This window comes from Gekko japonicus, unplaced genomic scaffold (assembly GCF_001447785.1).
Source record: "Gekko japonicus isolate JY-2015 unplaced genomic scaffold, Gekko_japonicus_V1.1 scaffold481, whole genome shotgun sequence".
NCBI lineage: Eukaryota > Metazoa > Chordata > Lepidosauria > Squamata > Gekkonidae > Gekko > Gekko japonicus.
Genome location: NW_015165248.1, coordinates 339418 through 365273, shown reverse-complemented (window position 1 = coordinate 365273; position 25856 = coordinate 339418). Strand labels below are relative to the sequence as shown.

The following is a 25856-nucleotide window of genomic DNA, read 5'->3' as shown; positions in this document are numbered from 1 at the left end:
TACATATGCTACAATCTGATGGGGACTATAGACCTTTTCAGATACTACATTTAGGGCAGTGTTCCCTCTAAGCTGAATTAGTGTGAGCTAGCTCACATTTTTTTAGCCTCCAGTTCACACATTTTTGTCTTAGCTCAGGAAGGATGGCTCCAGAGCAAACTAATTTATGCAGCAGCCAAATTGCTCACTCACAACTTTAATGCCAGTAGCTCACAAAGTAGAATTTTTTCTCACAAGACTCGGCAGCTTAGAGGGAACATTAATTTTGGGGTGATTTTGGGGTACCCAACTGTGCATACTAAGTTCATGTATTATCCACCTTGCTCCCAATATGTGTAGTCACCATTTTGTCTGAGTAAAGCACTGCATGTTTTTTCCAGCTTCAGTAGGCACTATGCTAAACCCTACAAAAACAGGGTTTTGCATACCATATATAAAAACTGTAAACTGCACCCCATTTCCTATTCAGACTGACTGACAACTGAGCACATCAGGAGCATTATGGGTAGCATTCTCTCCTGTGCTCACCTGGTATGCACAGTTCAGTCCTAATGTCTGAAAACAAACACAGGCCCCGGTCACACGGAGCATTAGGCACGCTAGAGAGATGGAAGATAGGCGGATTTTCCGGGCGCGATCTCACCACCACATCTGGGAAGCGTAGAGCTCCTGTGGCGCACCCAAGGCTTCCCGCCAAAGATGCGGGGTAAAAAACTAGTACCTCGGAGGTACTAGTTTTCGGAAACCGCAGGGCAAGGGCAGGCGTCTGATTGCGTTTCCGGTGGTAGTTCCGGCACCCGCCCATGTCCCCTCACAAAAAGGTGTTTTTTCCCCCAAGTCTCCACATATGCGCACAAGCACCCAACAGAGCATGCACACATTTCAGTTTTAAAAACAAAACACAACCCCGTTTGGCGCGCTGCTCCGCTTCTTTGCCGTGTCGTGTGATCGGCACCTCCCCCCTAACCATGGGAGCTCGACGGGACCTCAACCCGACGCCTGATCATGCAGTCACATGTTAGTTTGCTCCAGGGCAAACAGCCACGCCTCCCCCCCCTGCATTTTCCTGCCCGTGTGGCCGAGGCCATAGTTGCCTTTATAGCTTTCTTTTCTCTTTTCCTCTTAAAAAAGAAACAAGAGGACCCCTCCCCCAAGGTTACAATTTGCTAAGGATCAACACTCATAGGATATACCTAAAAACACAAGTTATGCTGACACAGGCTTCCACATTCAGCCTCATGAGCATGCAAAGTCTCCAAACTGGGGAAACACTGGCAGACGGGAGAAGGTTGTTGAAAAAGCAACATGCTTTACTTGTTCTCATATGCATAATGACTGTTTCTTGGGGATGCAGTCTAGAAATGAGGAAGGTTCTGGAGACTGATAAAATGCAATGCCTATCAGCAGGCATATCTACTTGTTGCCTCACTTCTTTCAGAGATAAAAGTGAGCTTGTGCTGTTATATTTAAAACTATAGGCACTTTTAAACTTTTTGGACACTCATCAATTTTATTCTCTGGTTTCAAAATCTCCTAAAGCAGGGCATCCACACCATGTGACCTATCAAACACAACTTACCAGCCAAGTATGTTGGTCCACTAGGGAGAATCTCCTTCCAGCCTGCCTGGAATTGCATGTCCAAAGGAAGAGGGTATGTTCTACATCTGGCTGGTTATAGTTTATGGCTGCACAAAACCTGAAACTGTGACAAATGTATAATTCGTTCAAAAATTTACTGTCAGCACCAGCCTGTATATTGAAAAGTATTGCCCATCTCTCCTAAAATGTCTACAGTGGCTTCGCAAAGCTGCTGAGTGGGACTAGCACCTCCCTGCAGTACAGGTTCTCCAGCAGTACTGATTTTGCAGGCTTGACAAGGGAAAAACTTTTCTTCTTCCCAGGGGACAGAGCCAGAAGGGACTGAGGCTGCTGTAGGGAAGAGACCCTCATCGTGAGGGAAGGGTGAGTAGTCTAGTGTCACTTGGAATAGTGAGCTAGGGACAGTATATATTTAGATGCATTAGGACATTTGATTTATTTTATTTTCACCTACTTACTGTTATTATTCTGCACCTTGTTGTTTGACCTCCTATAAAATAAACTATTTTCATTGTTCACTCTGCCTGGTCCTCACACCTATTATTCGGCCAAAAGGGAGATCTAAAGGTCTTGGGAGGGTGCTCTGGGCCTTCTCAAGGCAGCCTGGAACCAGAGTGGTGGCAGCATTAGGTGACACCCCACCTGAGCTGTGACAAATATATAGAAAAACAACAGCAGGGTCTAGGGTCCATAAAATGCAAGAAGTACAGGGTGAAATGAAATTATGAAATTGCAGATCTAGTCAAGAAAAGCGCAGGGAGCATTGACTAAATATTCTAAGTTAGTTTATACCTATAATGGATTGATAGGTCAAATTTTTGTTAAGATAGTTAACATCTTTAATGAGTCACTGTTCCAAAACCTTTGTTTAGGTGTGTGGTGGAGAGGTAGTGTGAAACCTCTTAATTCCAATTCAGTTGTTTTGCACTAGCATCTTCCTTTGTGGGACTTTGACAGTAACTTTTAGATCTGCAACAGATTCTCCTCAAATAATGCAATGTTCTCCCACTGGTTTCTGAATGTTACTGAGAAAACCTTGGGTCATGCTAATAGAAAGGAAGATGAAATTGTATAGGAGAAAAGGGTAAGGAAGTGGAGTAAAATGAATGCTAATGAGACTACTTAGGTCAAGGGCAGGCAGCATAGAATCGGCATGGAAAAGCTGGGATTCCCCAAAGAATTCAGGTTCAAATCTCTGCTCCAGAAGACACTGTGACAATTATCAAGGCCACTGTGGTTTTCCTACTTTTAGGATACTAATCTATCTAAAACTTTCAAATGTCAGTCTTGAAGGGGACATGAGAGTATCTGAATCATTATGAATGGCTTAAAGGTAAAGATTAAGGTTTCCCTTGCTCAAAAGCCAGTTGAATCTGACTCTAGGGGGTGGTGCTCATCTCCGTTTCCAAGCTGAAGAGCCGGTGCTGTCTGAAGACGTTTCTGTGGTCATGTGGCCGGTATGACTAAACGCCGAGGTGCACGGAACACTGTTATCTTCCCACAGAAGTGGTACCTATTTATCGGCTTGCAATTTCCTGCTTTTGAACTGTTAGGTTGGCAGGAGCTGGGGCCAGAGACAGCACTAGGGTCTCAAACTGCCGAACTACAGACCTTCCGGTCTGCAGCTCAGCATCTTAACCTCTAAGCCACTGTGGTCCTATGAATGGCTTAAACCTACACAATAAATCATTTCTGAAATACTAAGAATAGACATTGCACAACTTCCTAGACACTGCAGGGAGCTATTCAATGAGTAATCAAACTGTGGAATTCACTACCAGTGCAAGTAGTGATGCCCATGAATACAGATGACTTAAAAGGGAACTACACAGAATCATGGGGGAGAAGTTGATCAATGGCTACTAGCTGAGGCGACACGTTCAGAAACAGTAAACATTGTAAAGAGACAACGTCAGGAGAAGACCTTGGCCTCTATGACCTCCTTGTTGGTCCTGCAGGACAACTGGTTTGCCGCTATTTTATAAAGGATGCTGGACAATATGAACCACACATCTAATTCAGCAAGGCTCTTCTCATGTTCTTTTTTTTGGGGGGGGGGAGTGTTTTGTATGTGTCCTTGCAAGCCTGGAAGTCACGGTGACTTCTGGCAATCCTTAATGGGGCTAGGATGTTTCAAAGAGGTGGCTTGATAACATGCCTCTGCATCCTGGCCCTGGTATTCCTTGGAGATCACCCTTCCAAGTACTTGCCAAGGTTGTACAGCACCAGACAACAGTACCCTACAATCCATAGCAGAATGGCATGGCAGAATGCAAAAATCACACTCTTCTGGATCCAGTACGTTGCATGCTTAAGAATTCTCATCTTCCAGAGAAATCCTGGGGCAAAGCTATTCTCACAGCTACAAACACACAGAACAGGCTTACCATAAAATCAACAGGTGTCACACCTTTTGAACTGTGGCTTGGTTACAAACCATCTATGGAACATTTAAGAGTATTTGGCTGTAAAACCTTCACGTATATTCCGAAAGAAAAATATTCCAAGCTAGCTGACAGAGCCATGGAGGGCATTTTCGTAGGCTATTCAGCTGGGTATAAAGGCTACAGGATCTTGGATCCAAAGACCAATGATATCACAATAAGTAGATGTTCTTAATATAATGTTGATTTGAACTTTTGAGATTTTGATTGGGTACCACAGCCTTGCGTGATGGCATGGACAAAGTGTTGAGTCTGAACAAAGGAGACCAAAGTTTAAGTTCCTACCTCAGCTTCCAAAGGTGGTTGTTTTTTGGGGGGTAGCTTTAGTAGTAGGCAGTAAGATCATCATAACTTATCTTCTGGGATCCTTTGGGAATGAAAAAGACAACTGTGTTTAAAAATGCTATAAAATGATGAAATATGACGCCAAGCAGCCATTGACAAGAGAAGTGAAAGAAAGGCCTTTTTGTAATATATGATAGCATCGTCATTAACCATAATTGTTTAAAAAGTACAGAGCATCTGTAGTGAAAGCCAGCCAGCTTTTTCACTCAACCTCATCCAATTCTCCTCCTTACTACAGCTCCCATTCAACATGGTTTTCCTATATGCAAGTCCCATAATTCACAACCTGACTTTTTGGGTTGTCCAATGGGACTCCTTGGTCCTTCTTTCATCATCAGAGAATTTGGTTGGAACAAACTCTAATTTTGGATTGCAGTGGGCTGATATTCATATAGTCTTATAGGCATACATGTAGACACCGATCACTATGAACATGGCTTCTAATGTTTGGACAGCAGCAGTAGTAGGTTTCCCAGCTGCCATTTGAGTATTCCTGGTGTATACAATAATCAAATGTTGGCTGATATTTACAAAATGTGGAAGGAAGTGGGAACAGTTGATGTCCAAACAATAGCACAATTGGTCATTTGTCAACCCAAAGCTAATTTGTGATTTAGGAAATGTTTTACTATGAAAAAGAATCCCCAGAAATCTTGTGGGGAAAATAGATACACCCACACACATGTACAGAGGATGGGACCATAATATAATCAGTTTCCCAGGCAGGAAGTGGAAACAGCCCCATTTTCCCTGGCTCCCTATACTCCCACTTGCAGCCTGTCATCCCTCAAACAAGCAATATCTTTTCAATCCTGCTCCTCATAGGTATAGAAACAACAAGATGGCTTCACTCTTCATCCATAAGCCTCTGAAGTCACTGGTCACCATAATACCAAACCTACAATCTCGTGATGCCAAGATTTCAGTTTCAATAAAATGCCTCACGTTTACTTAGCATATGCAAATACTCAGAAATCCAGAAATAGCACCAGGCACATGAACTTGCCTCTCAAAACTGCAACGAAACAAGTCTCAACATTTGCAAAACATTCCTTTATTAATAGAAATAAATTATTTTGTATAAAAATTTGCATGCGTCAACCATTGCATTTCTCATTAGCACAACGCAGGGCTTCAATTCAGTCAGCCATCACAAGAAACAAACTTCATCTTCTTATACAAGTTGAACAGATGTGGGACAGGAATGGAAATTCTCACAATCACAAAAAAGTACTTACAGGTATAACATCAGACATGGTTTTATTTCAACAGCATTTTTTCACAAGCTAACATTTTTTTCCTTTTGTGATTCACCTTCTTTCATGAGTAAACAGTTCGAACATTTGACAGGCAGTCATAGATTATAATTATATAATAATTCTGGCCATTTCGCTCCCAACCCACCCACCCCTCTGGGTTTGGGCTTATGGTTAATCTTTGTTCTGGGACAGCGGAAACTGTGGTCTAGAGACATCTCCAAAGGCTGAATTCTCCAGATTGGATCATCATTTGTTCTCAAGTTCACATACTGCACGTCTTCAGGTATGTTTTTCCCCCACTCAGTTTGCATGATTGCTGTAGCTGACATAAGTCGTCTTGGTTGAGGAAGCTGTAAGACAAAATCCAAAGGCAGATCAGGTAACAGAATAAAGAAAAGAAAGAATGGGATTTCAGAAGTTTAACAAGCCTATGAAATGTTTTGTGCTGGTGATCAACCATTTAAGCATATTCAAAGAAACTCAGTTAGGCAAAGGCCTTAGGGATGATCGCCACGGTGCTTGGTAGACAGTAGTGTTCAAGCTCCAGATCAAACTGATTGCTACTCACTATCTCTCAACCTAACCTAAATCATGGGTTGAGGACAGGAAAATAGGAAGGAAGCCCTTCATATGCTACCCTGAACTCCTTGGTGAAACCGTGCAATAAAAAAATAAGTAATAATAACTAGGACCCTCTGAAAATTTTTGCAGTTCAGTTCGTGGTTTGTGGCTGAATCACAAACCGAACCACAGACCAATATGCTGGTTCATGGTTTGTATTGGTTTGTGAGCCATTTAAAGTTTAAACCCCTGCTTTCTGCTCCCTGTGAAAAGCAATGGGGAGCAGAACGCAGGCATGTAAATGGATCTGAGTCATTCCACCCCCTGCTTTCTGCTCACCTCCACTGTTTTTCATGAAAAGCAGAAAGCAGGGGTTTAAATGGCTCAGAGCCATTTAAAGCCCTGCTTCCTGCTCTTCACAAACCACCACGGACATCTGTTGGCAGTGTACCTACTGTCAATTGTTTTATTTATTCAATCCACATTCTGCCTTTCCCCCCAAAGACTCTGAGTATCATTTTAGCCTCTGCTGTGATTTTGATTAGATTAAAAGATGTCTAGCCCCAGACCAATGAGTATCATAGCTGACCAAGAATATGAACCAGGATATCCCACCAAATGCAATACACCAGTCCTTGCTATACAGTACTGGCAGTGCAATCTTAAACAGAGTTACGCCCTTTAAGCACGCTTTTTGGAAGTGTCCAACTCACTATCAGTGTATTTAAGAGAAGGCATTATACATAGTTCTTTGTGATAGAACTTGCTATCATTTGATGACACTGGAGCTGGTATAGTGCAGGGCTACCCAAACTTGTTGAGTCTGTGGGCACTTTTGGTATTTTGAGAAAGGGCTGCCCCACCCCAAAATGGCTGCTGTGGGGGGAGGAGCCGCCATAAACTGTTGGGATATGTCAAGCCAAACATCTTTCTATGATGGAGGCAGCTAATTCCTGGGTGTCTTTTGAAGCTAGGGTTGCCACTCCTTTGGTAGGGGTGGGACTCCCCTGCCCCCAGCTGACATTTCCTGCTGCTACTCTGAGTGGTGGTGGTGGTGGGAGAAACATAAAATTTAAAAATGGCAGCTGATCAACAGTGTGATATCATAATAATTTCCCAGATTACCTGGAAGTGACATCGCACCTCTCCAGGAATTGGCTGAAATGCTATGGTAAAACCCCTGAGTTTTTGGCTATTCCTAGAGAGAACTGATGTCATTTTTTGGTTTCCCTGGAAGTAATGTCATGCTATCAGCTGCCAGCCAGGTCCCATGTCCCCACCCACTTGTTTTTTGCTGGTCCTGGCAACCCTATCCGAAGCATCTCCTGCTTCAGTGAGGTGGAAGAAAGTCAAGATTGCCCCTTGTCTTTAGGGAAAAAGGAAGTAGGAACCAGAAAATACATCAGCAGGCATGATGGCACTCATGAATGCCATGCTGGGGATTCACTGGCATAGACGCTGTGCTTCAGGAGATTGCAAGTTCAAACTTCATCTCAAACACCATATCGCTACTGTCCCTGGGTGAGCCACTGTATCACAGCTTGCCATCTGCACTAGGAGGGTGATGATAATACCAGCTGCGCTATAAGGCAGTTTAGAAGTGTCACTGTAAAGTGTTTGCAGCACTAGAACTCTTATACAGATCTAAAGAATTATTATTATACTTTATACAACAGATGACTAGAAGCTGAAGTTTTTCAATGTCATTGAAAAGCGCTGCCGTTGTAAAGCTTCTGTCACTGGAGTTATGTCTGTGAGGGCCATTCATACATGCAGGCTGTCATTTGACATTGAAATCAATGAGACGCAGCATAAAGGAAAAACTTAGAGATGCCAACTCTAGGTTGGGAAGTTCCAGGAGGTTTGAGATTAGAGCCTGGGGACAAAGGAGTTTGTGGAGGGGAGGGAGCTCAGCCAGCAGGGGTGTGATGCCATAAAGACTACCTTCCAAAGTTGCCCTTTTCTCCAGAAGAACTGATCTCTGTATTCTGGAGATCAGCTGAAATTCCAGGAGATCTCTAGACCACATCTGGAGGTTATCAACCCTACTTCAGAAGTGCTATATAATAAGTAGGAAAGGGTCTGCTTGAATTTTTTAAACATGTTTAGGTTAGAATTGGAGGGCTCTTTAAACAGAAATTCGAAACAACAGATGCTAGTCAGTTTCCCCCTAAGCTATACATTTATTTTATCCTGGACTTCTTTATTAGGCCTCCGCCCCTTTGATGTGTAGACTGATACTCTCAGGGAATTGCTTCCTTCCCTCCATTCACACTTCTCTCCTCCACACACAAAGAAGGAGCATGTTTGCTATCCATCTTGGCCAGGGTTGTAGCTACCGGGGGCATTAGGGGTGGGGCTCCTCACAGATGACCCCACTACCAGGGCAGACATCCACCCACCCCTGGTGTGCTGTGGCCTCACCAGCTCTTCCTGCTGCTTCCTGCGAGAAGAGCTGGTGTGGTGCCTGGGCTGGCTGGTGCAGGTGCAATGAGCTGTCAGGGCAGGCCGTTCTCTAATGGCCTGCCCCAGCACCTCACTGTGCCTGCACCAGCCAGCTCACTTTCTCCTGAGTAGGCAGGCAGGCAGTGCAGTGGGTGGCTAGCTGAAAGAGGTGTCATGAAGCTCTGCTGCATGTAGCCTGTTTGTGCACTCTGCTCAATTGATAAAGGTTCCTGGCTTACCATACCAGTGAATCTAACAAGATCTGGCTGGTTTTCTCTGCTTTCAGTTTCCATTTCTCTTAGCTGACAAGTTACTGTTTTTCTAGGATTTGGTTAGGCATGTTGTGGAAGAAAAATTTGACATTCTGAAATGTCTAAACCTACTGCAAGGTTCATGTTTGTGTGCCACACACAAATGTAGATTTTAGCCCCCTTGCTGTTTATAAGTAAGTAGAGAGGAGTTTTGAACTATTCATATCTGGGCTGGACATCTAAAACAACAAAGCAGGGACCAACAAAGGGAGATTTTCTTTTCTCCTTTCTTCTCACGTGCTATACACCCAGCAATATTGTGGGTAAATATAACAGAAAAATATGACACTAACCCTGCAGATGCTGCCTTGAAAGACACTAGGGAACCTACCCATTGAAATGCAAATATAATTAGACTTTTTTCCACTATTAGGACATAGGAATGTATTATCATCAAAATAGCAGCATGAAGGGAATGGCTACACAATGTGTTGTCATCACATATGCAGGTAGATTCAGATGAGGTTCAGGGAAAGTTGCCAGAACAAGAATGTAAGTATGCAAAGTACATTTCAATGCGTGCTGGGATTTAGACTAACCAGCTGCAGAATTTATCTTTAACTGGTATTCTAAGGCTGTTTCTACTCTGCAGAGTTCAGTGTGGAATTTTACTGGCACAGAAGTTAAGATGTAAATGTAAAAAGTTCACCCCCAGAGTTAGGCCCTGCTTGAAATAAGCACATTTTCCACTGTTGCTGTAAGTCTTTGTTGCAGTCCCCTTACTGCAACACATATGTGGTGGTGGTAGGAAGGACTTATGGTGTGAGGTCTTGGTTTGGTCCTGGACAGGCTAGTAGTACAGAGCTCCTAATATTTCCTAGGAAAACATCAGGAGATTTGAGGCATGGTGCCTGGGGAGGGTGGAGTTTGGGGAGGATGTGACATCATTTCTAGAGTATCACTATGGACACCATTTTGTCTCTGGATCCTAAACCTGTCAAGAGTGGGAGACTGGGGCTGAGGGTGGGGAATTCCCCACCAGTCCTAGGGAATCAAGAAGCCTATGGCAGTAGTAGCAAGGGTTTAACAGAGCCAGACAAAAGGCCATTCATGGTAGTGATGGAGGGATTGGAATGAGGAGCACTACAGACCTTTTAAACTAACTGATAAGGATAAGCCATTGTTTCCTATTTTTTTCTTCTTTTTGTATTGTAGCTTTGTCCATGATGTTTCGGTGCTCTACATTTTGCTGTTCATTTTATAGACTAAACATGTATGCTCATACTGCTTTTATGTGCAATTAATATGTTATTTACATGCAAATGTGCATCATTAATAAATATAATATGCATATAACACTGTTTTATTGACACACATTTAAAATGCAGTGTGTGTGTGTGTGTGTGTGTGTACCCCAGAAAATGGCCCCGAAATGAAGACTGTTAAGTTCAATTTGTAAAACAGAATGAGACTCGTGCACTATCAGCAAAGCCGATTGAGCACACGGGCCATTTTCCCCCCGGGAGGAAAGGGAGACTGACAGCTGCGCTGAGTGGGCAGGGCCAGCCTTTATAGGCTCAGTCCCATTCCCCCTCTTGTCAGTTGCGCCTCGTGGGGGTGGGAGGGGCCTGCCGCAGTTCTCCGGGTCTCCGCCACTACCACCACCATTAGTGATGGAGATAACAACGAGGTTAGGGGTGGTCCCAGGAAGATCTGACACTGATACCGCTGGACTGGACTTGGACCATCAACAGAACAATATCGCCCCCAAGGAAATGGCTGATACCATGCATCTTGTTTGCATGAAGCACTTTATTCTTGTTTATGTTGTAATTTAATGGGTTTATTGTTTTATCTTGTTTTTATGCATGGGCTTGTGCCCTCTTGTAAGCCGCCCTGAGCCTGCTCAAAGGGAGGGCGGTGTAAAAATGTTAACAATAAATAAACAAACAAATAAATAAAGTCCTTAGGGGGCCCAGGTAGGTGAATTGCAGGCATAAGGGCTGGATTACCTGGCTAGGTGGAGCTGGCCTTGTTAGGGTGGAAGTCTGGTGCAAGGCCTCAAGCAGTTATAGCAGTTAGAGCTTCTGGGTCGCCCCCTGGTGGCTGTTGCCATGCATGTAGTGCAACCTTACTTTTAAAAAGGGGGGCCTTGGAATTTTCCTTTAAATTGAGCTCGCTGGCGCACCCTAGTGGCAGACCCTTGTAACACCTCCCTCCTGACACACAGGGCTTTTTAATTTTCGAGCATAAGCAATTGCTAGCATAGGCATTGGGACGACGTGGCTATTGCATTAAAGGCATGGCGCCAGGAAAGGTCAAAGGCCAGGCCAAGGGCAAACAACCGGATCCTAAGAGGCCTAACCTTCAGCTGGTAGGGCCTGACTCATCGGATGATGAGGCGGATCCCATTAATGTGGCTATTTTGGCGTGCTTGGATGCCCTGGAGAAACAACGGGGGAAGGCCGCCTCACCGCCTACGGCACCAGAGGGCATTAGGAAGGCGAAACCTAAGTCTCCTTCTGCTTTTCAGGCTAAGATCCTGGCGCATTTGGCCATGATGGAGGATGACCAGGGGCCTTCAGGTGAACAGCAAGAAAGTGGTCAACAAGGGGACAAGGCTGATGCTGGGCACCAGCTGGAGGTCTATAGGGGGGCCCCATCCAAGGACGGTAAGGAAGGCGAAGAGCCAAAGAAGTGGCCCTGGGGGTTGAGGGGCCAGGATGGCTCTGGGCCTTCACCTTCACAGTCAGCAGGCTGTGGAGGTGCCTTGGGTTCAGGAGCATGCAGGTCACATTCATCACAAGGGTGGTGGGGCCCGCAACATGACTGCACATGCTGTGCTGGGCAATGGTATGAACACGTGCCGGCAAAAGCTTTGCCTAGTGGTGAGCTGGAGCTTCCCTTGGGTGACCACCTGTCCGCAGCCACGCGTGACAAGATCCTTAAAGGGGTTTTTGTAGACGTCTTCGCCCTCCTTTTTAGAGAACTGGATAAGAAGGATAGGGAGGATTTAGACGAGCGCGAAAAGGAGTGCTTGAAGAAGCGGAGGGCCGACAGGATGTGGTCGAACTGGTATCCAGGGTTCCTCACTTATGCAGCGGTCATCATAAACCAGCAGCCTTGGAGGGCCTCCCCAATGCTGAAGTATATGGACATTATTTATAAGGCATATACTCACTTTACGGGAATGGCATGGCTGGAGTATGATGAAGGCTTCAGAATGCGGGCCACCATGAATTCAGCCTGGATGTGGGACCGGATTCATCCCCACCTGTGGCTTGAAGCTATGGCAGCAGCCCGGCCTGCAGCTGGGGACTGTTCAGACAGCGGTCATGTGGTGCATAGGCTACAGGGTCCAAGTTCGGCCTGAGCTCCCAGCGGGCAGGCACCCCAGAGGCACCCGCTTTGTTGGGAGTTTACTTCACAGGGCACGTGCAGTAGAAAGGTGTGTTCCTTTCAGCACGAGTGCCTGCTGTGTGCGGGCCCCCATCTACTCTCTAGTTGCCCCAGGCCAAGATCTAAGTTGGGCAGCAGGGGCAGGAAGTGCAATTTTGGTGGCGGACACCAACAAGGGGCTGGGGACAAAGTGATGGATGCAGACCTTGCCAAATGTGATATTAAATCCGCCTTCCGTCTTCTCCCTGTTCACCCTGGGGACTTTGAATTGGTAGGTTTTGTGTTCGAGAACAAGCTTTACATGGACCGGGCTCTTCCTATGGGGTGCTCCATTTCATGTGCGGTTTTTGAAATGTTTAGTACATTTTTAGAATGGGCCCTGCGTTTTAGGATGGGGCTGAATAGTACCGTGCACTACTTAGATGATTTCCTGTTTGTGGGAGGTGCGGGTACTGGGCACTGTCAATTCTTGTTGGACTCCTTTACATCTTTGGTTTTGTTGGCCCATGAGAAGACGGAGGGTCCCAACAAGGTATTGACGTATTTAGGGATTGAATTGGACACCAGAGGTCAGTTGTCCCACTTGCCCTGGGATAAGATCCAGGATTTAAGAAAGTTAATTGGTCAAGCTACTAAGCTTAGAAAAATAACTTTGCTGGAGCTGCAGAGGCTTGCGGGTCACCTGAACTTTGCTTGCAAAGTTGTTGCTCCCAGCAGGGCATTTGTGCATCACCCTTGTGATGCCATGATTGGCTTGTACCTGCCTCACCATAGGACCAGGGTCACAAAGGGAATTAGGGAGGATCTCTTAGTCTGGCAAGATTTCCTGGAATCCTTCAATGGGGTTTCATTCTGGCGGGAGGACCTCTTAGTTGAGGCGGAGCTTCAAGTAGCTTCCGATGCTGCAGGCTTTTCTGGGTTTGGAGTTTATTTTAGGGGCCATTGGTGCGCTGAGGACTGGCCGTGGGATTGGTTCCAGGTGGGTTGGGTTAAAGACCTAACCTTTCTGGAATTCTTCCGGATTGTGGTAGCAGTGGGGCTGTGGACAGCAGATTTTGCTGGGCATACAGTCCATTTCTGGTGCGACAATCTTGGCACAGTTCAAGTCATTAATTTAATGACCTCTAAGTCAGCTCGGGTCATGACATTGGTTAGGGCCTTCACTTTAATCTGCCCCAAAAACAATATTTTGTTTAAAGCACGGTATGTACCGGGGGCTAATAACGGGGTCGCTGACGCTCTCTCCTGAAAACAGATCGAGAGGTTCCGTCGGTTGGCCCCGGAAGCAGATCAGTCCCCGGTAAGGATGCCCGTGAGTTTTTGGGGGATTGGAGGGCTGAGTCTGACAGGGCAATTGGACTAGCATTAGCTCCATCAACTAGGAAATCCTAAAGGAGGGTCGGTCATGATTTTACGAACTTTAGGCAGTTAGTGGGCCTACGTCAGGTTTGGCCCATTCCAGTGCCACAATTAATTCAGTTTTGTGTGTATTCTAAGAAGAGAGGTTTGGCTGTAAGGACTATTAAGGGCCAGCTGTCTTCCTTGGCATATGCCAGTAAAGCGTCAGGTTTTGCTGATTATACAGAGGATTTCAGAGTTAGGAAGACGCTGGAGGGTTGGTCCTGAGAGAGCGGTCATGCAGTGGACACTAGGGAACCATTGTCCCCAGGAATTCTTAAAGGCCTTTGGGCCTTATGGCCAAACATCTGCGCTGATATGCTATTTTTCATGCGGCTGCATGATTAGCATTTTTCGGGGCACTGCACATTAGTGAATTAGTGGCTGCATCACGTCAGGATACTTCTGGGAGGGCCCTTGCTTTCGGCGACCTTACCATGTTGGTAGACAAGGTTAGAGTGGTTATTCGGCATTCCAAGACCAACCAGCGGGGGAAAGGCGCAGTCTTGAAGCTTGGTCAGTGCTCTGATTAGGAGCTATGCCCGGTATGGGCGCTGCGGCATTACCTTGCCTGGCGGGGGTCAGAGGTTGGCATTTTATTTCGCCACAGAGATGGTTCCTCGCTTACCAAGTTTCAGTTTTGGTCTCTGACCCAGAAGGCACTGAAGGAGCTGGGTTTGGGGGCCTTTCGTTTTGGACGGCATTCCAAAACTGACAAGCGGGGGAAAGGTGCGGTCCTGGAGCTTGGTCAGTGCTCTGATCAGGAGCTATGCCCGGTAAGGGTGCTGAGGCGTTACCTTGCCTGGCGGGGGTCAGAGGTTGGCATTTTATTTCGCCACAGAGATGGTTCCTCGCTTACCAAGTTTCAGTTTTGGTCTCTGACCCAGAAGGCACTGAAGGAGCTGGGTTTGGGGGCCTTTCGTTTTGGAACCCACTCCTTCAGGATTGGGGCTGCATCCACCGCAGCAGACAATGGGCATTCCACCACTGATATTTGGACAATCGGTTGCCGGCGTTCCTGCGCATATAAGAGTTATTCGAAATAGCAAATTTTTAGTTCAGGTGTTCGAAAGAGCAAGTTTGAGTTCAGGTGTTGACAGAACTCTCATTACGGGTGCTGTCAGCAGGCCAGTGAGGCAAGATGTTCTGGTCTGTGGCCACAGCATGATCTTCTGGGCTGCCCACCATGCCAGGAGGACCCCTGTGGGATCACAGCTGGGCCTCAGCGGGTGGGCCCATGTTGAATGGTTAGGAAGGAGAGGCATGAGATGCCCCAGACTCCTCCCGGTGTTGTTTGGGGAAAGGCTGGGGCCTACCCCGCAGGTATTGGTTATCCACCTTGGGGGTAACGACCTGGGCCTGCTGAAGGGCAATACATTGACCATTCAGGCCAAGGCTAACCTCGCCACTATTAAAGCAAGGTGGCCTGGTACACTGATTGTTTGGTCGACAATCTTGCTGTGCTGTGTCTGGCATGGCCTTGGGGACCCTAGAGGTTCGGACAGGGCCCGGAAGAAGGTGAACCGACATATGGAGAAGGCACTGGAGGTGGATTTGGGTTGGTTTCTCCCTCATCCAGGTATTAGGGTCAAGCTTGACCTATACAGGGATGATGGCATACATTTGTCAAACAAGGGCAATGACATATTCCTGGAGGAATTGCGGCAAGGGATTAGGGCAGCCTTGGGCTGTTAGGTGGCCGCAGCGGCCAAAGCAGAGGCTTGGCCTTGCCTGTGGCAGAGTAGGGTGGTAAAGAAAGCAGAACCAGTAAGCACGTTCAGCCAGTTCCGGTTGGGGATCAGGGGGTCATCAGGAATGACACCCAAGGCTGTAGGGCTTAGGGCTGGGAATGGTGACCACCTCAGGGAGCCTCTTGGGTAAGCTCCTCCCTGAGGCTGTAGGGCTTCAGGGGTAAGCACTCCTGGGAGGTGACCTGTGCGCTGGGCTGCCGGTCACGGGCCAGAGACTTGTCCCTAGACTGGGGCTAGTGACTTGCCCATATATCTAGGCAAGGAGGATGGCTGGAGTGACACCTGCCTGGCCTGTTCTGCTCCCACTTAGTTCCCTTGCTGTTGATTTATTATGCAAAATAAATAGTTAATAAAGTGGCCCTTGTTTGAATTCCAAACAGTTGTCTGTCTCATTATTTCCAGCTCAGGGGACAAATGCAAAATCAAAAGAGAGCTTTGGGGACTGAAACTTCAGAGTTGCAAAATTTGAAACTATTCCTAAAAAATTGGTCAAGATATCGTCTCTTTACAGAGAAACGGTTGCTCTTGTCTTTATCACTAATACAGAATTCTCAGCATCTTCATCCAAGTGTACTGATCAGAATAAACATGAAGCTGTCTTCTTATTGCATTTACTGTGTTTTAATTAATTCTGAAAGTAAGCTTCTTTGGAAGCCTGCTTTCAGCATGGAAGGGACAACATGCATACATTCTGACACATATATAGCTAATGCCACATATATAACTACTATTAAGTGCATTTTTATTCTAACCTTGTTCCACTGCCAAGGGAGGGAAACGTGATTTCACCTAGACCCTTTGGTATACCAATGTGTTTGCCCTCTGAAGCTGCCATGTTTTCCAGAAGAACTGAAATCTGTAGTCTGGAAATCAGTTGCAATTCTGGGAGAACTTCAGACCACACCTGGAGGTTGGCAACTCTATTTGCTAGCCTGGGTCTCTGTTGTTCCAGTCAACCGATACACTTGTGTGACGTTTTTCTTTTTAAGCCATTGCTTTCTTCCTGCAATCAAGTGATTTTGTCATGTGGGACAACAAGATAGGCCTTCACTTTATTTTCCCTCAATGATGTCAGCACATAACCAAATCCTATTGGCTAGGTGAGAGTATCCCTTTTTGCAGGAAGAGAAAGGGATTACAATTTTAAAAGGGAAATTTCATGTTAACGCAACAACTTATTGAAGCTTAGGGCTGCCAGGCCTCCCGCTATGGCAGGAGGTCTTCCACTGGCAGCTCTCTTTATCTATCCCCACTCTGAGCGAAGGTATGAAGAGGGGGGGAAATTAAGTGATGTCAGCAGTGTCTCAACATTGCTTTCAGTGGAAACCCAGAACTGATGTAGGGCAGCTCCAGCAATTCCTAGAACTGCCCTGCTTCACTTCCAGGTTCTCCCCAGAAGTGATGTTGCCCCCACCCCACGTGCCTGCCACCAACACTGCTGCCAGTTTCCAGGCTCCAACCCAATTGGAGCTGGATTTGAACACAAGAAATTTGTTAAACATTTTAGCCAGTTCCATATATCTTCTTTTCATGCTGTAATTGTTTTGCGAGTCAGCATTCAGCTCGGGATGAATGCAATCAAGAACAGGAATGCAAATCTGTGTATTTAAAATATTCTTTAAAGCCAGCAGCAACAACTAGCTGTCAATGGCTTCCAATGCTGAAAATGAGCTGAAACTAGCCATCATCTTAAGCATGTGTGCAAGGTTTATAAAGTTGATAACTTTCTTGTCAACTCCATTTTATTGTTAAAAAAACCCCCACCACTGCCTACCAGCATGCTCAGCTTTTCTTTTCTCTCTTGATTTCATGAACATCCTCTTAAGTATCATCCACAATTTACTATAATGAGCTTACTGCTTCTGTCTGGGGATTTCAAAAGCCTCAGCAGCTGGTATCTTGGTTTTAAAGGCTGTGGGGCCATTCACAGTTGCAATAATGAATCATGCTTGGCAGGCATAGGTGACCAGAAATAGCTGTAAATTGGGCATGATAAACTCAAGGTACTAAGAGACTCTTCTTGACCAGCTGACTCCCTTGGAATCAAATGGGGAAGCTAAATCAAAACCAAAGATGCACCGGCCAGTAGCCTGCCGTCCCTGCTGGAGGCCGTATCAGGCTGGGCGTTGGATCACCCTAGATTGATTGTCCTGGGCGATTTCAATGTCCATGCTGAGCATGCGACCTCCAGCCGAAGTACAGACCTGGTGTCATCCATGGCGGCGCTGGGACTCTCGCAGTTTGTATCGGCCCCCACGCATCGGGCCGGTCACATGCTCCATTTGATCTTTGCGGCGGGGGTGGAGGTGGATCGGATTTCTGCTGAGGCAGTGCCATGGTCCGACCACGTGGCCCTGAAGGCCCGTCTGAATGTTCCACCCCAACCTGTTGTACGCGGTGAGCAGATTTATGCTCGCCCGTGAAGGCAGATGGACCCGTTGCGGTTCCAGAGGGCTCTGTGGGATCCGAGGCCTCCTTGTGGCTCATTGGATGAGCTGGTGGAGGACTGGCAAATCTGGCTCTCCACAGCCATCAACGAGATCACTCCCAGGCATCCTCTCCAGACTCATCTGAGGCGGGCTCCTTGGTATACCCAGGAGCTGCGGCTGATGAAGCGAGAACTGAGACAACTAGAGAGACGGTGGCGTCGCGCTCAGCTTTGCAGCTGAGATTGCATCTGCGAGCTCACGCCCGGCCCAATTATTTAGCACGATTCGGACCTTAACAGACCTGCCATAGGGCAGGCGAAATGTTAGGGAATTGGACATTGGCTGTGACACTTTTGCGAGCGATTTCGCAGATAAAGTCCTGACGCTCCGCCGTGATCTCCCCACCATGATTGAGACAGTGAGCGAACTCGAGGCCCCTTGTGAGTCTTCGGTACTGGGTTTAGAGTGCTTTAGCCCACTCAGCCTGGATGAAGAGGAGTCATTGCATAATTTCCTTTTTTCTTTTTCTGCCTTTTCCTTCCCTCAACTTTCTTTTCTTGAGAGGGTGGGGTTTCGGGGCATCGACACAGTCGACACTGGGAACTGCTCCCGGCTAAGACCAATTATTTGTTCTTTTTAGGGGGGTTTCAAAAGATTCCAAACCCCACTGGACCTCCTGGAGGGAGGTCTGGAGCAAGGGACTTGATTTGGGCCCCCCGCTTGAGGCAACAAGCGGGTGGAAGCCCTGGTACGTCCCAGAAGCAGGGAACGGAGAAGAGCAGTTATGGTAGCCATAACAGCACCAGATGTAAACACCCCCAAAGCAAGAAAGTTATTTTAAGCCTCATCCAAAACATCAATGAAGACACGCACCATAAGTACCTGTAACAGCAAAATTGAAGAATCTTATGCTTTCTTCGAATAAGCCCCTTTAAATCTCCAAAACGATACAGAAAGAAGAGGTGGAATCCCCCCCCCTTTTCTGAGCGAAGCAGCCGGGACGAGATAAGAGTCATGAAAAGAATGTTGAGATAAACATTTTCTGGGGCAAAGAGGGTCTCTTGTTTGAGCTTCTCAAGAGAACTATAACCTTTCTTCTTAAAAAGAAAGAAAGAAAGAAAGAAAGAAATACAGAATGAGAATCACCATCTTGCGACAATCCTTCGTGATGTCATGCTTTACTGCTGATGACAGAATAGAAGCACACTCTGTTTAGTCTTTACCATAAAGCTGTGGAACACTTGGCTTGTGTGAGGGACTGTTACTGCTGAGGGGAGTATTATCTGGCAGAGGCAGGCAGCTTGAAAGAGACAGCTGATAAGCAACCTGTAGAGACACTGGGCTTTGCTAGACTGAACTGAGACTCTTGTCATTGTATTGAAATGAGTGATCAGCACCCTCAGAAAAACATGCCAGATGATACAGACATGGAGAGCTCCGTAGAATCTGATAAGCTTCAAATATCTTGGGAGGAGATCCGGGCTGTGATTATTGACTCAGTGAACCAGGCAGTCAAGGAGGCTTTTGAATGGATATTAGATCATAAAACTTTCAGCATTAAATCAAATCACTGGCAAGAACCCCCAGCACCAAACTGTGCAAGAAGCAGAACAACTCTACAATCAAGCTGAGCCAAACTATAGTGAAAAGGAACTACAGTGCTCAACTGTGCAAGATGCAGGGCAATACTATAATCAAGAGGAACTAATCTATGGTGAGAATGAAGCTGACTTCAGCAGTGAGAATAATAGCTCTACTAAAGGACTGCCAAATTCTGGAACCCTTAAAATTGCGAGGAGGAAAATATACCAGAGAAAAGATGAAACAAACCTAAACATTAAATATAGATGGCAAACCATGAAAGAAAGACTTTCCACATACAAGAAGAAGAGGCATAGATCCAAGACTTTACTAAAAAGAAGAAATTATAAAAAGGAAAAAAAAATAAGATATAGGACCAACTTTGGGATTTTGTTATAAGATTGGTTTAGAGAATCCCTATTTATGTTGGACTGGTTAAGATGTGCTAGAATATATATATAAAAAATTAGCCCACATTTAAAATACTTATGGGAAGATGAAAACTCGTCTATTAAATAGTCTAACCAAAAAGAGTATGAATTGTATAAGAAAAAATCCGGTCTAGGGAATATCCATGAATGTTTATTAGAATAAGATTTTTCAAGGTTGATAATTGATAATTACATAGATAGAATGTAAATTTATGGAGGTGTTAAGGTTTAAATTTTTTATAAAAGATGTAATGCATTTAATTTTGGCTTAAGGATTCCAGAAGTCTTGACAACTTGTACAAAAAGCATTAAAACATCTTATTATGATGTAGGGGAATGAAATTTAAACGTATTTTGTAGAAGACTATTGTAGAATGCTTAGACAAAAAGGTAATGTAGAAAATATGTTAACCTATTGAGCTGTAGAACGTAAAGATAGCTGTATAGAAAAATAGCAGTGGAATGATTAGATATTGCTTAAATAGTAAACATATTATGGTAGCAAGAATGGCATTTAGAGATATATATGTATGACGTAGTTTAAAGGGTATAGTGTTACTAGTATTACTCTCATATCTCTTTGTATGTTTGTCATGTTTTGTTTAAAAATAATAAAAATATTTTAAAAAAACAACAAACCTTTCTTTTCCACAGCCTCCATCTTTTCCCCTCATTTTTCTGTCTTTTTCTGGAGAAGAGGATGTGTGGCTTGCAGCAGGGATCGTTGTATGTAGGCTGCACTTTTGCTGCCAGTCAGACCCTTGCTGGGGTGTCATATGTCTGCTGCATGGGGTGCTTTGCCAGGCTGCTTGTGGCAATTTCAAGCGTATTTGGCAGTTTCGAGAGGGCTTCCCCCCCTTCTTTGCTAGAGTTGCTTTGTGTCCCTTCTGTGGTTTTTACAGTTATTTTAATTTAAATTAAAAAAATTAATTTAAAATTAAATTAAGAGTTTAAAATTGGTTATTTTAATTGGGTAATAGAATCTGCAATTCCATTTCATTGCCAAGGATGCTTTGTAAAGAGGCGGTAAACTTTCAGTTAAGAGATATATGAAGATGTTTTAAATCTCATGTACTTTCTATTCCCATAATAGTTATATTAGGAATGATTTGATTTTAACAACACCTGGATCTTAAAGCATTTGATGAACTGGAATGGGCTTTTGTTTTAAATTCCTGGGGGAAAATTACTTTCTCTATATAATTATATCAATTTACACTCATTGAGGATAGCCCAGATTACACACCAGGATAGCCCAGATTAACCCAATCTTGTCAGATCTCAGAAGTTAGGCAAGGATGGCCCTGGCTAGTATTTGGATGGGAAACTTCCAAGGAATACCAAGAGCATGACATGGGGGCAGGCAATGGCAAACTGCATCTGAATGTGTCTTGCCTAGAAAACTCTATGGGGTCGTTATAAGCCAGCTGTGATTTGATCGCACTTTCAACAATCACACTCATTGAAGGGCAGTTTTACAAACAAATAATTTAATATCTCCTATGTTTCTTCTTTTTATTTTGTCTTTTGTTTGCCATCTGCATAGAATCTCTAGTTGTAGTGGTGGTTAGATCAAGGTTAACTGATACTTGATTAGTTGATAATCCTGCAAGTCCAGCTGAAGATAATCACTCAAATTTATGGACAGAGATGTTTAAGATTTGGTCCTCAGTACCATCATCTTGATTTGGAAGACTGGTCAATTAAAAATGATAGTACGACTGAAGATTTTATTTTTGTTTGAAAATGTACTAACAACAATAATTACTAAAACTATTTGAAGACTAGCAAAAGAATTTTCTAAATTTATTTAGTCAAGAAACTAAGGATTAAGATAACTATTATAACATAATAGAAAGAGGAAAAAGGACTGCTTTGTCCAAATCTTTAAAGATATTTTCAAATATTGAATATATGGTTTTAGAGTTAATAAATACTTTTAGTTTAAGGCAACTGTTCTTGCTGTGTTTCTCTCCCTCTGGAGACCTGAGTTCCTTAGCCAGACTCCACCCACCCATAGAAAAGAACCCTAATGGGGTTGGGGATCCCTGCTAGGAGTCTGGACCCTTAAAAGTTCCCTACAGTGACCCAATTGGGTTTTCAAGGCAAGAGATCAAAAGAGGTGGCTTGCCATTGCTTGCCTCCACGTAGCGATCCTGGACTTCCTTGGAGGTCTCTCATGAAAGCACTAATCAGGGTTGACACTGCTTAGCTTCCAAGATCTAATGAGATCAGGCTAGCCTGGGCCCTCCAGGTCAGGGCAAGTGTCTTAATATCATGCAATAATTTAAGAAAATGAATAGCCTTGGAGCATTTTCAGACATGAAATGACACATGGATTGGCAATGAGTGTACTAGACTTATAGATGTAATGACCAATGTTATCTCCTGAGAGAATCAGATGGAGGAAAATGTTAATTCAAACTGGTTTCAATATTTTTGACTGTGAAGTTTGACTGTGAAGATTTAAAGTGATTAGAGCACCAACCGCGTATTAACCTGACAAAATCTGAAATGCTAATACATACAAGGAAGTAAGTCAAAGGTCTTTTGTCATCTCTTTACCAATGTTTGTTAAAGGACAACCCTAACAGACCAAATAAAATGGGGAAAGATGTTTAGTTGTATAATAACTGAAGGGTTTATATTAATATGCAGAAACATTTTAATGAAATATATATTTGAATGAATCAGAATTATATGACAAGCCAACTTGTATGTTGGAAATGTAGTACAATTTTTAGATCTATGTAGTGGTTTTGTCTATTTATAGAGATATTTTGGCAGGAAGTTTTGTTGGGGATTATATATGCAAGTGGTTATGAGATATTAAGAGACCAAAAACCATTGCTTCTTGGTCAGTTGGAGAATCAGTAACATTTGACCATAAAAATATGTTTCTGAATTCTTAGCAGCAGCTAAAATGCTTACTGCCAACATTTGTCAAATGGCTAAAAACTAAATAAAGTTTTAAAATTGACAGACCTTGTACATTTTTGAAATGGCAGACAATTGAAACCTACCTTTCATAAATGTTGGTAAACCCTCAGATTGTATGCAGCAAAAATATGGATTATTGATTTTTATACTGTTCTGCATTTAAGTAAGCAATTTGTTACATAGATAACATTGTAGAAGGGATCTCTTGAAAGATATATAGATATGGATCAATAGATGGATGAATCTTGTAGATTTTCATAGGTTTTTAAGAGCTTAACCACTGTAGAAATTCTGTAAGCTAAATATTTGCATTTTTTCTTTTTTAAAAATTAAAAACAGAAACAGAAAAACCAGTCAAATTTCTGTTGCTCTCAGTCTGAGCCAAGGAACCTTATACACTGCAACAGTGTGTAAGGAATAATGATCTGCAGTAAATGCCTTTTTGATAGCCTTGGAGCATTTTCAGACATGAAATGAATCCTATCCGATTTATAGTATAAATCTTGACCAGAACCTATCTTGACCAGTAGGCTCACATTACAAATATGTATTTCCTTTTATCAGGATAATGACCAAGCATTAATTTAATAATAATTATAATGTAAGTAGAGCACAAGATAATTAAAGGTTTTTGATGTTTATTGTAAAAGCATTCGCAGGATGGTCTAGAAGACTCAAGGAGGACTAAAGCAGTTTCAGCCCAGTTTAAACATGTATTGAAAAGTTCCCTGAGGCCACATGAGTCAAAGCCAGGGACAGAATCCAGATGTTGCAGGACACCACCCCAAGCACACCTATCCTGAATTTATTCCAGGTAAACCCATATTGAATCAAGCTGTTAGACCTGATTCTTCCCCCTGCTCTGTGCTTTCTCTAATTACATCATCCTTCCTCAAGACTAGAGTGCTGCCACTGTCATATTGTGAAAGTAATTCGAGACCCAAGGGTCACAACTGTTAGCAAGAAGGAGCATTTGCTGTATGCTGTTCTGGTACTATAATAGCTCCCGAGTTTAAAAGAGAGGCTTTAGAGCAGCTTGCCTATCAACGTATCAGAAGCTCTAAAAGTTTCCACAAATAATTATTTTGGCAGAAGGGGAAGAAAGTTAAGGCCATCTAATAGCTACGGGATGGCATTTGAAAAAGCCAAGAGAATTCTGAGTGCCTGTCTTTCAGTCAAGACAGCTCAATTACTGGGGGGGGGGAGGGAAGTTAGGAGAGCTCCAGAGTGGAGAAATTTTGACTTTTAAAAATTCTCCTGCCCATGGCACTTTACAGGACGTGGATCAAAGCCTCAAAACACAGGCACTGGAGCTATGTTTTAAAACTGTGGAGATGGTTCAGGGCTGAAGTCAAGATAAGGAAGTGTGTATTTGTGAAGGGTCACGGTTTAAAGAGTTCAGGAATACAGCTTTCCTCTAGCAGGTTCACTCATTAAACCTGTGACACATAGAAAACTCAAACAACTTGTTTCAGCCTCCACCAATATCAAAAGAAGGGATACATGAAGCAAAGCAGGAAAACGCTTTTTACTTAATTTTGTAACAGAGGAAATACGCAGCTTGTCTGTCAGGCAAGGATAAGAAAAACTGTACACATAGACATTAGGGATGGGCACAAACGGCACTTTTGCAGTTCAGTTTGGTTTGTGGCTGAACCACAAATCGAACCATAAACCCACATGAACTGGGAGGTTGGTTCATGAACTGGCCCAGTTCGTATCAGTTTCTGAGCGATTTAAAGTTTAAACCCCTGCTTTCTGCTCCCCGCAAAAAGCTACAGGGAGCAGAAAGCAGTGGTTTAAATGGCCCCATTCTTTCTGCTTTTCATGGCTTTTTGAGGGGAGCAGAAAGAAGGGAGCCATTTAAACCAAAGAGCTGAGTGGCAGCCCCACCACTCAGATGTTTGGGTTAAATGGCTGGAAGCCATTTAAACCCCTGCTTTCCACTCCCCGCAAAAAGCTGTGGGGAGCACACTGCAGCAAGAAAATGGATCTCCATTTAACTGAAACAACTGAGCAGCAGGGAGCTCTCTCCCACTCAGTTGGTTTTCATGAAGACTTCACAAACTGCCACGGACTGCATCAAAATTTGTGAAAGTTCATGGCGGTTCTTCAGTTCATGAACATTGCTTTGTGAACCATGAACCAGCCAAAATTTGTGGTGAACTTTTTTGTCAGCTGGTTCATGCCTATCCCTAATAGACATTCTCTCTTCTATAAACCAGCAGTGTCAGGAATTGGGGATATGACATCATTTTTCCTGATACTCTTTATTAAGATTAAGTCCCCACCCTAGGGTTGCCAGCATCCAGGTGGCATCTGGATATCTCCCACTATTACAATAAATCTCCAAGATCAGTTGCCCTGGAGAAAACGGCTGCTTTGTAGAATGGACTTGATGGCATTATACCCTGAAGTGTCCCCCCCCCAACCCACCTCCTAGGCATCAACCCAAAATCTGCAGACATTTCCCAACCCAGACCTGGCAATCCTACTCCACTCCTTCTATGAAAGAAGCAGGAATCCTCCCAGTCATCCACCACAAGCTGCTGCTGCTGCACACAACTTCAATAGATACAAGCCCTTCCTGCCTTTGTGTCAGGTGACTCCCTGACCATATTGAGATTTTCACCATAAGGTCCAACACAGTAGTAAGTGTATTTATTTATTTATTTATTTATTTCATTTCATTTCTACCCCGCCCTCCTCGCACGCGGGCTCAGGGCGGCTTACACAGGCACAAAAGTGCGATAAAAATACAAGTTAAAACAATTAAGGCACAAGTGCAGTAAAAGTCAACAGTTAAAACAGTATAGGCAAAAATGCACATCTCACAGGATACATAAATGACTACAATACTTACTCCCTATTGCATATCCCAATGGGGTCAAAAAAGGGGGGGATGCCATGGGCCCCGATGTTTCATCTGGCCAGTCAGCCTGACGCGGCGGAACTGCTCTGCAGTCGCACGGTGGTGGTAGTGGCGGGGGGGGGTCCTACTCAAAAGCCTGGCGGAAGAGCT

General features: G+C 44.3%; 1 protein-coding gene across 1 annotated transcript in view; it reads right to left on the bottom strand.

The window, feature by feature from the left end:
* Positions 1-23061: 23061 nt before the first annotated feature.
* The window catches only part of LOC107109475 (metabotropic glutamate receptor 8-like), a 331492-nt gene continuing 328697 nt past the window's right edge, over positions 23062-25856 (bottom strand). The window contains exon 6 of the mRNA XM_015410111.1: positions 23062-23151. Coding sequence (XP_015265597.1) covers positions 23062-23151 — 90 coding nt within the window. The remainder of the gene's footprint in view (positions 23152-25856) is intronic.